This window comes from Strix aluco, chromosome 21 (genome assembly GCF_031877795.1).
Source record: "Strix aluco isolate bStrAlu1 chromosome 21, bStrAlu1.hap1, whole genome shotgun sequence".
Taxonomy (NCBI): Eukaryota; Metazoa; Chordata; class Aves; order Strigiformes; family Strigidae; genus Strix; species Strix aluco.
The window spans coordinates 9,992,750-10,006,844 of NC_133951.1; the positions used below are offsets into that span (position 1 = coordinate 9,992,750).

At 46.3% G+C, this 14,095-nt stretch overlaps 1 protein-coding gene across 3 annotated transcripts; it reads right to left on the bottom strand.

Annotated features, from left to right (window-relative positions):
• Positions 1-1,013: 1,013 nt before the first annotated feature.
• Positions 1,014-12,013, bottom strand: TRIM25 (tripartite motif containing 25). Of its 3 annotated transcripts, XM_074847770.1 has the most exons (9): positions 11,314-12,012; positions 10,122-10,217; positions 8,965-9,198; positions 8,289-8,445; positions 7,576-7,659; positions 7,099-7,164; positions 6,444-6,470; positions 5,991-6,086; positions 1,014-4,595 (listed from the first exon to the last, which is right to left on the bottom strand). In XM_074847770.1, exons 1-9 carry the CDS (start codon positions 11,953-11,955, stop codon positions 4,063-4,065), a joined length of 1,935 nt encoding a protein of 644 aa, XP_074703871.1. In that variant the 5' UTR covers positions 11,956-12,012; the 3' UTR covers positions 1,014-4,062. The 3 variants fall into 3 exon arrangements, with proteins under 3 accessions (XP_074703871.1, XP_074703872.1, XP_074703873.1); XM_074847771.1 differs by lacking the exon at positions 6,444-6,470 and having other exon boundaries at positions 11,314-12,013; XM_074847772.1 differs by lacking the exon at positions 7,099-7,164.
• Between the last annotated feature and the right edge of the window lie 2,082 nt (positions 12,014-14,095).

The following is a 14,095-nucleotide window of genomic DNA, read 5'->3' on the forward strand; positions in this document are numbered from 1 at the left end:
TATTAAGAAACATCTTGATAAACATTTTCACACGTGTTCCCAGAGAATATGGAGTCCAAGTCTGTTGTTCCTTTTGCTGTGAAGAAGTCACCACAAAGCTAAATCAAGAGAAATTACATTAGCAAGAAAACAGACTTTGTATGAGTAATTGCGCATGCTGAATTCTCTGGATTTCAGTACCTGCTCAGGACCCAGGCTGTAGAGTCAGGTTTACGCAGGGTCAAAGTATCTGTCTGTCTGTGGAAACCGAGGCCAAGCTCTGGCAGACCTAACTGACCTCTTGATCCCAGGGATGTCATGGGACAAGTATTTAGTGAAGATGCTGATCAAGCAATACTGTTGTCTGACTCTCTGGGAACTCTTCAGAGAGTTTATTCACCAAAACTTTCATCAGCCTAACTCACTTTGAGAACTTTAAGTGGAAAAGTCAATTTTCAGCTTGTTTTGACTAATTTTTAAAAGTCTGTTGAGCCACCAGGGCAGGTCCCTGTTGAGCTGCTTTCCACTGGCCACATGGGGAGGCAGCAGCTTGCAAACCACAAGCCCTTTAGTTTGATTTCACCAAGTAATATTAGGAATCATCACGCATTGCTGCTTCCAGATGTAACTTAAGCTGTCAGATGCTGGACATCACCTAAGGCTTTTTTAAGCAATCTCACTGCACATACTGAGTCCTTACTTGTTCATCTTCCCCCAGCTGATGACCATGTTTTTGCTTACCCCAAATGGTCTCCAGTTTCCTTCGCTGGATAGGATGTTCCCTTCATCCTCAGCAAGGATGCAGTATTACTGGTAAAGGGTGCGTTGCTCAGGTGAAGGAGATAATTTAGGACAGCATTTGACAGGCCAGACGATACCACAGCCTATGTGGCTGTCCTTTTCTCTCTTCCTCAGTTCTTGTGTAACTCAGCCAGTTACATAGTGAAAGACCTGTTACTTGTACACTACAGCATCTTTATTTCTGCCTTCCTTACTCTTGCTTCAACTTTGAGCACAAAACAAAACATTCAGAGTTAGGGTTTACCGTGAGTATTCATTTAATTCAAAATAGCACGATTCATTCACTTTACAGCTGAAAAGATCAACAACAGTCAACTTCAAAAAGTTACAGGCACAGACATAAAACAGATGGCATAAAATCTACGTCTATTGCCCCTGACAAGGATGTCTTAGCTGACACATCTATATGAAGTAACATGTGGTATACATACTGAAGTACATGGCTGATTTATCAGTACAATCAACAGGTTTATAATTACATAAGCATTTATTTTTTCTAACTGCAGTATTTTACTGATGTGTGGTTTCATTGAAGAAAGGATTAAATTTAAACAGATTAGTATATTTTCAGTGGGCAAGTATTTCTCCATTTACTCACTTGTACATTAATATTCAAATCATTCCACATGCTCATGGGTTTATGAACTCCAGAATTAGTTCTTTTTCTAGACTGGATAAGTTGAGTTCTTTATAGTATTAAAAAGAGAAGTATAATTAAAACACATGCTTGTATCTACATTTTGTTTAAAACTAGTACAGCTTTGATAGTTACTGGCTGAGTAAAAACACTTCAGTTGTGTTGAAGAGGCTTTTGAACCATTATTTATCATGCTGTAACTAGTATTTTTTTCTAGTGGTATATCACCCCAATGTTTCGATATATCCATGATATCTGAAGCTAACCAAGGTAACAGTTTTCAGAAGTGCACCAATTCAGTTATGCATTTCTCATTTCGTTCCAAATCAACAGAACCTCATTCTATCACTTCTAGTCATTCATAGCACAAAAGAAAACAAAAAAAGAGATTCAAGAATACAGGAGCAGGCTTGTTTCACTGCCTGTGGTAATCCAGAAAACCTCACGTGTTATATACTGTTGGTCATACACCAATGTCACATTAAAGAATCCAACCTTGTCCAACATGGCAGAATAAGAGATATTCTTCGCTTGCGTATCACTCCAGATTATGGCTAAAGAAGCCTCTAGACTTAGAGGTTAATATTAAACACCCCTTTAAAGTCAAGAAACAAACTATAGAAAATGTGGACTTTTTCCACTGCACAAACCACTGGAGCACTTTTTTTCCCCATGAACAAGGGGACAGAGTACTCCTGCAGCCCTGTGGCACAGCCAAGCAGCCAAAGGGACAGGATTTCTCAGAGGAAACTGCTCTTGTCCCTCATGGCTGAAAAACTGGAAGTGCAGAAAAAAAAGAGGTTTGCATTCATTGTTGGCTCCTAGCAGGACACATCTTCCTTCTGCATCTTTTGAAGTGTTCTGCTTAGTTTGATAGTGCTGACTTGCTTTGGAAAGTTGAGACCCTTGAAATAGTACAACTACTCCAAAGACAGCCATGGCACATTTAGGTCACCATCAATTCCATATCCTGTTCCAGCCAAAGAAATGGAAGTGTCTTATCAGCCTTATGCTATCCTTGACAAAATACTAAGAGTTCACAAACCAAGTAAAAATAGAGACACCAAGCCCCAGTTCCTGCAAGTCTCTCTCTAAAGCACTCTGGCTAATATGAAATGTGGTCACAGAGGTTCTTCTGAGCCTTCTAACAATTCCTCTTCAAACTGCCAGCAGTAGCTTTGTGTTTTACTTCACCCAGTCCCATAACGGGGAGTTTTACAAACCAAAGTCCAGGAAGTCTCTCATGTGAGCTTTCCTGTTCTTCATGGGCTACTGCAAGAAGTAAGAGTTAGCATAGTAAGTCCAGAGGCACCAACAAGATACAGGCCCAATAACTTATGAGATCCAAATACCCTGATTGCCTACTGACTGTTTTTAAGTTGTTGAGTAAGAAATGCAGTACAGATTCCTCTGTACATGGTGAGGACTTCTGAAGACATACCACAACCCAAAGCAAAGCAAACCAAGGGAATTAAAAATCCATCCCAGTGGGAATGGACGTATATTCTCCTTTGTGCTAATTCCACGTATGTTTCCAAAGACTCACCTATCTGTCCACAGGCTTCACACAGAGAGGAAACAGCATTTTCTAGGTACTGTGCACGCTCTCTTGAGACTCCTTAAATCAAGAGTCCCAATAACATGTAGGAAATCCAGTTTCTACCACCTGAACAACTAAGATACACCAGCAGAGACCATCCCACCTCACAAAGAGGAAAAGCTTTATGACAGGAGACCCTGCTTTAAGCGGACAGCACATTTATGCTCCATATGCAAGCCAAAAATGCACTTCCTGAACTCCTCAGCACACAAAAAAACCACTGAAGAGTCTTCAGTGTGAAGATGTGAAACATGTTCTGGGTCAGAACATGAGACAGAATGCTTCACCCCACAAACCATATTACAAGGCGCACACTACTGCTCTGCAGGATTCTTCCTGAAGACTCTGGCATATTCCCAGCCTCTGAGTCAATGTAATTTTTTCCTGGTGATTTTCACACCATTTCTTATTTGTCAACTCTAAACATCTCTGCATTTCCATTCTGATGAGATCTGTCATATTGGCTTTTATAACTTAGCGTCACAAGACCTAAACTTACTGATTTTAATAGTTCATTGTGTACCATCTCATGGAGTCATACACTGAGAACACGTGTATTGCAAATCCTGACTATGGATAACAGTCTGTGTATAGAGAAAAAGGCAACCTCAAAGCCTGGAACCTGAACTTGTCAAAGTATTCTTCCTGTTTCTTTCTCAAAGGGGTTATTGCTACCTGTGGAACACATCTGGACTTGAAAATGAATTCTGGGGATCCTTTACAGCAAACCACAGAAGCCACAGTGACTACTGAAGACGTTTAACAATGGTTTTGTATAATAACTTTGCTTTTAGAAGCACAATCAAGGTCTTAGTAAAAACTGTGATGAAAGGTTTCACAATCATCAACATTTTACTAAATCACTATCTAAGGCTTTAGCAATTGAGACCAGCAATCAGCAGATTTCCTAAACTGCTTAAAAGAGCTAATAATTTTTGTCTCAGACAATTTTCAAGACTTCTTAGACTAAGACATACAAAGAGTTGCTGCAGGACTGATTATCTGCATGTAAGTACTTAGGCAAACTAAATGACGATATGAGACCTTACTGTTTCATTGGGCAGAGAGAGAGAACAGTGCCACTGGAAAATAACCAGAAGGCAGGGTACAAGGCTTCAGTAAACTGAGTTTTGAATTTATAGATCAAGTTATGCTTCTCCCCAACAGCCATGAAAATCACAAACCCTCCCTCGCAGTGGAGCAGCACACCAATCTTGGTAGCCTTCACATTGGGTAAGCACTTTTCAACATCATTATGCCAGGATGATATTTTGGAATTAAACCACTCAATACACCATGAACTGCTGTTCCTCCCCAGGCGGCTCTCTGGTCCCTGCCGGTCCATGCTGCCGTAGCAGATGCCGATGCCACAGAAGTTGTTCTGCTGCAGTTCCACTTCCCAGTAGTGGACGCCTCTCTTGAAGCACTGGAACCCCAGCACTTGGAAACAATCGGTGAAGCGCTGAGGGTGGTGGTTATAATTCAGGGAGGTGTCTGAGACAGACATCTTGGTATATCTCTCAGACAGAACCACTTTGTTATGAGCTGTGTTGTAATCCAGTGTGATGTTAGCAGCATCTGCAATGACATGAATCATTTGAAGGTACTGAAGAGCACTGAATGATCCCTTGGGGAGCAGCCTACCCCAGGGGTGAACAATGCCAGTGGGAAGAAACAGGAAAAGGAAGGGAATTAAATTACACCATGATTAGAGAACAGCATTAGATATAAGCATTGCTGTCTCCTGGGTATCCCCCTCTTGGGCTCTTCAGATATTACAAGACCTGAGATGTATGAAAAAATTACAGGTAGGAGACTCTCCTGAGCATTCACAACTGGCTCATTCGTATACCAGCTTCTCTTTGAGCTGATAGTGGCATAATGGTTGTACTCAAAGAGGAGAGATGATACGGTTAGAGGAGACAGAGTGATGGAAGTACTAGGGAGTAGCAGACCATCAGTCATTGCTGGGATGACCACCACAAAAACTGCTGGGACATTTTACTGTCTTTTTACAAAAGCAAAATGAAAACCTCAGCAGGGAAAACTGTTGTTAAGGGCCAGTAGTGTCTATTTGTGGCACTGATAAAGAAACACAGCATTCAAGAGAAGTGCTTTCCATTGAATGCTGAGGAGGGGAGCCCCGTAGACTACAGACTGCCCAGGGAGGTGGTGGAGTCACCATCCCTGGATGTGTTTAAGGGTCATTTGGAGGAGATGTTGGGGGATATGGTGTAGGGGAGAACTTTGTAGAGTAGGGCTGATGGTTGGGCTCGATGATCCCAAGGGTCTTTCCCAACCTGAATGATTCTATTTATACTGTCCTGCCTAAGCACTTGTTCCTGTGTGTGTTTATCTCCCTGCTCTGCTCTCCTCCATGCAGGCAGTTCTTAGGGCCACAGTAATAGCTGCTGCGTTCAACACCAGCTCTGTATTACACAGCAGGCAAATGGAGGGTAAGTTTTCTTCCTTCCTGCATCTCCATGGGATTCCTTCACCACCCAAAATATATGCTGGCAGAAGAAGGGGATTGCTGATCTGGCAGTGAAAGGTATACCATATTGTATACCGTCTGGTATAGCATCTTAAGCAAGCCATCATGGGCTCACACAAAAGCCTGCATTTCATTTCAAAGAAAAATCCGGTGCATTACATCGTATTTCTAGGCTACCCTAACGCAGGCATTTTGGGCGAAACCAAAGCCATTACTGAGAAAACTTCATTTACCTTCATAAAGATACATGAACACTGAAGATAAATTTGTTTCATCTGGCAAAAGAAAACCTCCTGCTGCCTTTTCCTCCAAAAATTTTCTTCACTTGTAAAAAAACAGTTGATATCCTACTAAAGTAACTAAGCTAACTACACCCCCTCCAAAGTATTTTTGTCAGATAACTACAGAGGGCACATAACACCAGTGCAGTTAAGTGCAGAAAGTTCATCTTCAAGTAGTGTTAATATTGGGTGTCTTACACTCCAAAAGCTCCTTTCTGGATTTCTTCAGAAAGGTGTCAATAAGCTCTTTAACTGAAGCAACAGCTGCAGCATTTAGCGGTCCTGTGGTTGGTGCTGTGGAAACAGAAGAAAAGAGAGTTTGACCAGTTGGGAAGAAACCCTGCATGCGTAACACAGACACACTCGGGTTGGAGTGGACCTCTAGAGGTTATCATCTGGTTTACCCTCCTGCTCCATGCAGCATTAACTTAGCTCATTATTAGCTCAGGTTGCTCACTGTCTTGTCAAGTTTCGAAAATTCCCTGTTGTCTCTGGGCAACCTCTTTCAGCGCTTGATCACTCTCACAGTGGCTAGTAAGAGCCTTCTCAGAGCAAGAGTTGAACTTTTGCTTACCAACACTAGTGATCATCTACTTATTTTAAAAGCAGTCAGTGAAAATTAGGATAAGCAGGCTGAAAGCTTGGACTCACCAACTTTAACAGGTTTCTTCTTCTCCTCTGGAGGAAAAAAAAAAAAAGCGGACTGTGAGTTCTACTGAGACTGAAAAGCCACTGATAGACTATGCCAGCTGTAACACCACCATCATGGCTTTTCTGAAGCTGCAGCAGTACATAAAGCTGACAGTCCAGCCTGTTGAAGCCATGTACAAATACACCCATACTGGAAAGCTACACATGGAGCTCGCCTAGCCTGGAAGGAGCTTCATCTCTACTCCAGGATGCAGCATGTTAGGACAAGGGATAATAAGCCTGTTCCCATGAGGCACACAGACTATTCCTTTTTTTACAACAGATCTAGTGCAGCAACAGAAGGTACAACTTCATTCAACTCCAGCAATCCACAACAGACCCCACTGAGTGCTCCACACACAGGACTTGTGAATGGAAAGGACCATGTGTCAAGAGCTCAGTGGAGGTAACAGAAGTAGTTTCTTATTTCAAAAAGAGAATATGGAAGATCTTCCAGACAGGCTAGAGTGCAGCAGTAACACCAGTATCTGGATAAAACAACACTGAAAGGCCCCAGTAGAACCTGCCACGAAGAACGTCTCCATCACCCCAGCCTTAGAATGTGAGACATGACCAGCAAAATGTCTGAGTAAGGCTGCTAGTAATCACCACTTACTGGTATCTGCCTCCACCTGCGAAGTGGCTTGAGTCTGGTGAGAGATCTTCTCTTTCATGGTATGCTCTTGTGAGGCGAGGGAAAGAAAAAAAACAGAACATAAACACTTGTAAGCAGGATTCAATACATACAAACCCATCAAACAAGCCAACAGATATTTAGTACAAATGAAAAAAAAAACAAACCTGCAAGAAGTAGAGGGTGGGGAGGCTCTGTGTTGCTTTACAGCCTGCACAGACATCACTACAGGCACACACTGAGGCTAACGCACCATTGTATCTGCACAGTTTGCTGCTTTACAGCTGCAGAGGCATCCATCACTAAATAACCCAAAACACCCTCCCTTTCTCATGCCAGTGTGCTCACTACAGATAATCACGCATCACCGCTAAAGCAAAGAGCTCTCAGGTAACTGCTTGAATTCTTATTTAATAGTAAACCCATAGTTAGGAGAGGATGATGTTCTTTAGTACTTACGTGGTCCTGGAGGCTTCTTACCACAAACGGTTTTGTTTGGAGGAGCCGCTGGAGGGGGCTTAGTTTTCCCAGGCATTAGTTTTGCTGCAATGACCATATTTTACATTATGGTTTGTATTCCCAGGAACAGTAATGCATTAGTGAAGCCTTTTTCAATCTTATTTTTCAGTTATGTGAATAGAACTTAAATGATACTTGGCAGAGATGGAAACTCCACAGAAGATACCCGTGTCCCAGTCCAAAAGATACTTTTGCTTAATAGAGTAAGTAGAGCTCTGTTCTACAACACTTAAAACGATCAGCACCTTTAGAGTTTGGTAACCGTAGTCCTATCACTCTAAAATGTTTTATATCTCCCCTCAAATCCACATCTTAACTGCATCCAACCCTGCTACATAATAAAACCATAAATTACTGTAAGGAATAAAGGCTGAGCTGTGCCAGAAGGGCAGAGTATCATGATACTCCTCAGCTCATCCAAGTATAGATAAAAGTGAAGAGACAATGGCATGTTTTTTCTCCTAGTTTAGCCCAGACTGTAGCACTTTTGTATGGAAGTGAAGGGCTGCAGAAGTTAGAAGAGACAATTTACATTAACCAACTGTATTTGCTGCACCATTTTTTTAAAATGCTATTTGGGTTGGAGGGGGAAGATCCCTCATTTGAGCTCAAAGCCAAGGCAGAAAATGCCAGTTCTCCCAGTGATACAGTACCTTCCGCTCTTGTCTCCCTACAGTGAGTCACTGAAAGTTTCACAGTGTTTTTAAGGCTAATGGTAGACTGAAGAGTGGAATATATCAAGTTTTGGTCCATTTCAATTACAGGAACAAAAGCATCTTTTGTTGATGTTTGTTGTAGTGCTGCTGCTCTCTGAAATGACAAATGGAATATCTCATGCAGACCACCTTGTGTAGCAGACATAGAAAAATACAACCAAGTTACTTTAAATGGGGTGGGGTTTGTGCATTCATCTCAAATGCAGAGGAGCAAAGGCTACAGTCAGACAAGACCCATGGCAAAATTTCAGCAGCAACCCACATGCATTAATTCCCAAGTGATACCTGAAGCAGCAAGAAAGATCTAGATGGTGTCACAGCATGGAGCTGCAACACCTCGTGGAGGTGCATTCTCTCACCCTCTGGCCCCTCTGCTTCTGGGAGAGGTAGTGGCTGAACAGGGGGAGTTACCAGACAGACACCACTTCATTTCAGCACTCTTACGCTGGTATTTGTGTACTTAGCAGTACATCCTTTTATAGCAGATTCTTGCACACAACTGCATTACCATTTGACTGAAAGTGTCTGGAGAGCAGGACTACCACAGCAGGTTTGTGTGATTCTGCATTCTAGAAACACGAAGAACTGGAGTCGCATTTAAAGGACATATTACCTTCAAAAACAGAATGTCATCGTTTTCAGTCAGCGCCTTCTCAATCCAATCTCTGAGAGACTGAATTTCATTCTTCTTAGATCTCAGAACAGAGTAAATATATTCAAACTTATTGCAAACTCTTTTTTCTTCATCTGCAATTACTTTCAAGGCCTGATTTTCTCTTTCGTCGATTAAAGCTTTAATTTCCGAAAACTCACTTCTGATCACATCTTTCTTTTTGGAAGCTGCCTCCTGGAGCAGACAAGAGCAGACAGATACTGGTTTCAAAAGCACAGTTTGTGAACAAAGTACCACTTACTACTACTACAAGAAAGCCTTTAAGGAACACGCAGGCTTCAATTACTTGAAACAGGCAATAGAAAAGCTATGTATTTCTATGTAGTTTGGAAAGCAAATTCATTTCCTTCCAAGGAATCAGGACAATTCTCAGTCTCCAGATCCCTGCTGCAGGGGTTGTGGGGCAGAGGCCAGGCCGGCCATCCAGCGGCTACCAGCACTGGGACGGGGCTGTGCCGCCGCGAGCTCGGACACTGCACAACCACCTGCACGGCTGCAGCTGTTTCAACCTCTGACATGTGGCATCTCTTGTTAATACAAAGTTATTCCTGATCCTCTGAGAGACGTTCCAGAGGAGCACAGAAGTGCTACCCCAGCAGCTTTTCAGTTTCTTGGTCTCTACCACTTGGTTCAGAAAGGATGGTAAAAGTGAGGTGTACCCAATCCAGCCGTCAGCACAAATGGCAACCCTGATCATCAGCTAAGAGCAAGCATTAGTTGTGGTAATCTATGGGGAAGAGCCATCCCAAATGTCTGCACGGGGGCAGCCATTACAGCTCACTAATCCCTTCGCTTGGGCTGCACGGACACGCACTTTGGTGCCTCAGGAAAGGATGGGTTTGAGTGCCGTTACGGGCCAAGTGTGTCAGCACACGTGAGTATAAAACCCTTGCACGGTGGCTGGTTTACTCCCATCTCCCACGGAGCTGCCTGGCTCCGCCAAAATGCCTCTTTTCTGTTCTTTCCCAATGACGTCTTCTCCTGCCAATGCCATCTCAATACTACAGCCGTTGTCGTAGGAGTACAAGCATCAACAACATGCAGTGACTAGCATATGCCAAGCAACCTGACAGCATTTAGAGCAGTTACCCACTTACAGCAGCTTGGCTTTGGTTCGTTTTCACAGTGTTCATTGCCTGAGCAGCTCTCTGACTCTGATTATGCAGCTCCACGAGTTTCTTCTTCAGCGCCAACTGCAATAGAAGAGATCAGAAACTATTTCAGAGAAGCAGTTGTCAAGTCTGCTCTCAGCTGGGTCATGGAGTAAGAGTCATATTTACAGAAAGTTTTAAATAACTATTGTAAGCATTTGGTACTATTGGTTTAAAATCTACTGCTCCTTAAAGCTTACAGGATGTAAAAGTACTCTTCTGCATGTGTGGCTTGTGGAGCTGGCACCCTCCCCGCAGCTGCATCTCTCCCAACAGCAAGATGCACGCTGTTGACTCACCCCTGATAAGGCCCGAGTGCTCACACACACATAGCAGCTCCCAGTGCTAAGAACAAACGTTACGTTAGCTCTCAGGTTGGACTTTGGGCACTAGGTTAACACTACTGTTCATCCATCTCGTTTTAATTGAGAATTTTACTGCTCAGATGCGAATTACCTGTTCCTTTAGTTCAAGATGCTGCTAAGCTAAATCAGGGATGACTTCTGAGGGTAAGCAGTATACACACTCACCAAACAGATCGGAGTTTGGCCACCTAAACTTTTCATGCTTTACTCTTCTACCCTCTGATTTTCACCTGCAGTAAGATACAAAGGCTTGGTTTCCTTCCCTTCCACTCTGTGGAGAACCTCTCCTGGCTTTTATCTACATGCTAGAGATCTCCTTAGGCTACTTTTATAATTCTTTGCTTCTTAAGAACATGCACAGAGCAATGTCTGTCTACAGTCCCTCGGTGACCCTGTGGTACAGCCATGCAGTGAACCCTGCGCAGTGAGCAGCGGAGGAGGCTCGGAGTTGCGGGTGACACCTGGGCCTCGCCGGTCAGCCCAGGACAGGACAGGAGCTGGCAATCGACTCCATGACAGCGCCCACCCCTACCCTCCGAGCACCATCTTGGCGAGAGGAGGAAAACGCAAGGAACGACTCTGAAGACGCGCTCAAGCGCACGTTGGAGGACGGCTAACAGCTCGCCAAGGCCAGGCATGAGATTCACAGTCCAAGTCTTGGTCCAGCCTCCCCCCGGCACTCCACAGCCCACAACCCCACCACCCAGGGAGCCACCAGGCCCCAGGGGAGCAAAGGGGAGCCCCGGCAAGAGCTGCCTGCCCCAGCCGCTCACCTTGGCGTCGGCTTTGGCCACTTGCACGGGACTGGTGTGACACAGCTTGTGGTCGAGGAGGCAGAGGGAGCAGAGGCAGCTGCCGTGCTCGCTGCAGAAGAACTCGAAGAGCTTGTTGTGCTGCGGGCACTTGCGGCGGTGGAGGTGGCGGAGCGGCGGGCAGAGCTGGTGGTCGAGGAAGGCCGGGCTGTCCTGGTGCGGCCGCAGGTGCTCGGGGCAGAAGGAGGCCATGCAGGTCAGGCAGGTCTGCGCGGCCGGCGCCTGCCGGCAGCTGTCGCACAACACAGGGGGCACCTCCGTCCCGCAGCCCGCCGCTTCCTCCTCCTGTTCCTCCTCCACCTCCACCTCCTTCGCCTTCGCCTTGTCCTCGGCCCCGGCGCAGCCCTGGAGCTGCTCCACCACTCGGCACAGCACCGTGTTCTTCTGCAGCTGCGGGCGGTCCAGGAAGGTGGTCCGGCACTGCGGGCAGCTGAAGTTGGCCGAGAGCCCGCCCCAGGAGAGCTCCAGGCAGGAGGCGCAGAAGTTGTGCCCGCAGGGCACCGTCACGGGGCAGCTGAAGAGGCAGAGGCAGATGGAGCAGGTCAGATCCTCCTCCAGCCCCGCCAGGCCCGGCTCCGACGGCGACCGAGCCAGCTGCGCCATCGCCCCGACGGCCACTTGCCCCGAGATGCCAGAAACGAAACTGGGACCGGAGCTTTCCGGGAATCTACGCGCCCCGTCCCCGCCCCGGCGGGCGGAGCGGCAGCGCCGGGGCCCGCCCGCCCCTGGCTGCGCCGGTTGTGGCCGCGGGGCCGAGCCCGGCCGTGGCGCGGGTGGAGGCGGAGCGGCCCCGCGGTGCCCCCGTCCCGCCGGCGGGCCCGAGCCGGGGGAGGCCGGTACAGCATCGCCCACGGCAGCCGCTGCGCCCGGGAGAGGGTCTCGGGTTCGGTTTCTGCACCAAAACGCCTCATTTCCGAGGCGCACGCCGGCCCGGACTGGCAGCCCCGGCGCGGGGGGAGCGCTGCCTCCCGGCCGCCCCGCTCCCGGCCCGGGCTGGACAAAATTCTTTTTCCAAAAAATTCTGCAGTCTGGCAGCTGCCTGCCTGGGGCACCGCTGCCCGCACCCGTGTGCTTGGGGCCCGGCAAACGCGGGAACCCCAACTGCCCCGGCTGCCTCCACCGAGCTGCCTGTAACCTGGGCTGCTGAGGAGCAAACAAGCTGTTGTCGAACCAGTGTTTTTAAAGCTTAACACGGGTTACTCATGTGGGATGTAGAAACCATCTCAACAGAAGATACTTCCTCGTATCTTTCTTTTCCGCAGTCTTAACGGTTGAATAATCACTGTTTCTAACAGAACCATTGGATGCACAGTGTGTTCAGCTGCTCCTGTTATAACTAACTTGACTCTAAATTCTTCCAGTGGCCTCTTCCTGTTCCTCTTCTGCCCTGTCTGCTGGTGTCCCAGGGGCTTCCTCAGTGCCCTCTGTACGCTGGCAGCGTGGATGAAAAGGAGCAGCCTGACACAAATCTGTGACCCCCTCAAGGATTCAGACAGAGCCTGGTGCTCTGCAGCAGAAGCAGCTGCCTGCGCCCGACTGCATTTCCAGTGGCCAAAGGACACTGAGCATGGAGAACTGTTGATACTCCTTTTAATGGTATTAGCAGGCAATTGTGGGGTTTCTGTGTTGCCATTAGGCCTCAGAGACTTCCAAAAATGTTCAGGTGTGGGAGATGACTCCAGACCCACAGTCGCTGAAGGTGGGCAAATATTTTTTTGCTAGACTGTAGGATGGAGCTGGGCAGAGGCCCAACAGCCAACCTGTGGGTGATAGTGAGGCCCCAGCAGCGCGGAAGAAACGCCTCTGTCGCTCCACTCACCTCATCTACCAGAAAGCACTCACGGCCTAGCACTCCAGTCAAAAGCCTGCGCAGCCACAGGAAGAAGTACCCATAAAGGGAAAGTTAAAACAACCAGAGAATGAAGTAAAACCAACACTAGCGGGTAAGATATCCAAACAAGGTACCAGAAAGGGCCCCAGTATGTACAGGGGAAAAATCTCTGGAGTGACAATGGCAGTCTTGCTCCCCTTTTTTGTAAAGTCATGCTTGTTGGCTTGAGACAGCTTGTGGCCAACCCTCCCCGCTTATCACAAAACACTACTCATGAAACAGGTATATAGTCGGGAAAATTGAAGGGCCTCCTTGGAGCTTGCTCTCAGCTGGCCTGAGACCCTCCCACTACACTGGACATCTTCCCTGACGCATCGTGATGTGAACCCACAGAGAAGAAATGTCAACAGGTCATATTGCCTTCCTTACAGTGCATGCATTAGTTATTATCTATGTGACTGTATTTCACGAAATAGTTAAAATAAGCTTGTGTACAGGCTTTGGCCTATTTAATAAACTGTTACCGATAAACATCCACCTGGGTCACCTCCAGTACAGTGGTTGTAATCAGTGCATGACATCAGGAATTGTGTAAAGCACTCAAAAGAGGCAATGGTGGCTTGTCTGTTACAATTAGTGCTTTGAAAGAAATTCCTAGCTGGTTATTTTGGAAGACTAAACTGAATGTGAATGGTCATTGTAAACGTACATTATACAGATAATGTTGACTTCTACCTACATCAATAATCTGCTCCAGTCTAGTAACACTCCTTCAGGATGAACTACGGAGAGGTCGTGTGTCACAGGCTGGGATTTGCTGCTTAGTGATGGTGCAGACAGGACAACAGGAGCTGTTCAGAGCTGCTGTGGCTTTGACGGAGGAGCAAAAATTCAGGGATGAAGTATGTAATC

What these genes read in the sequence shown, in the direction of transcription:
- TRIM25 (XM_074847770.1), bottom strand. Translation starts at nt 11,955, where the DNA reads ATGGCGCAGCTGGCTCGGTCGCCGTCGGAGCCGGGCCTGGCGGGGCTG. An exon ending in TAAGAAGCCTCCAGGACCAC is followed by an intron (nt 7,165 to 7,575) that starts GTAAGTACTAAA and finishes TCGCCTCACAAG; the next exon opens with AGCATACCATGAAAGAGAAG. An exon ending in CAGAAAGGAGCTTTTGGAGT is followed by an intron (nt 4,596 to 5,990) that starts GTAAGACACCCA and finishes ATGTCATTGCAG; the next exon opens with ATGCTGCTAACATCACACTG.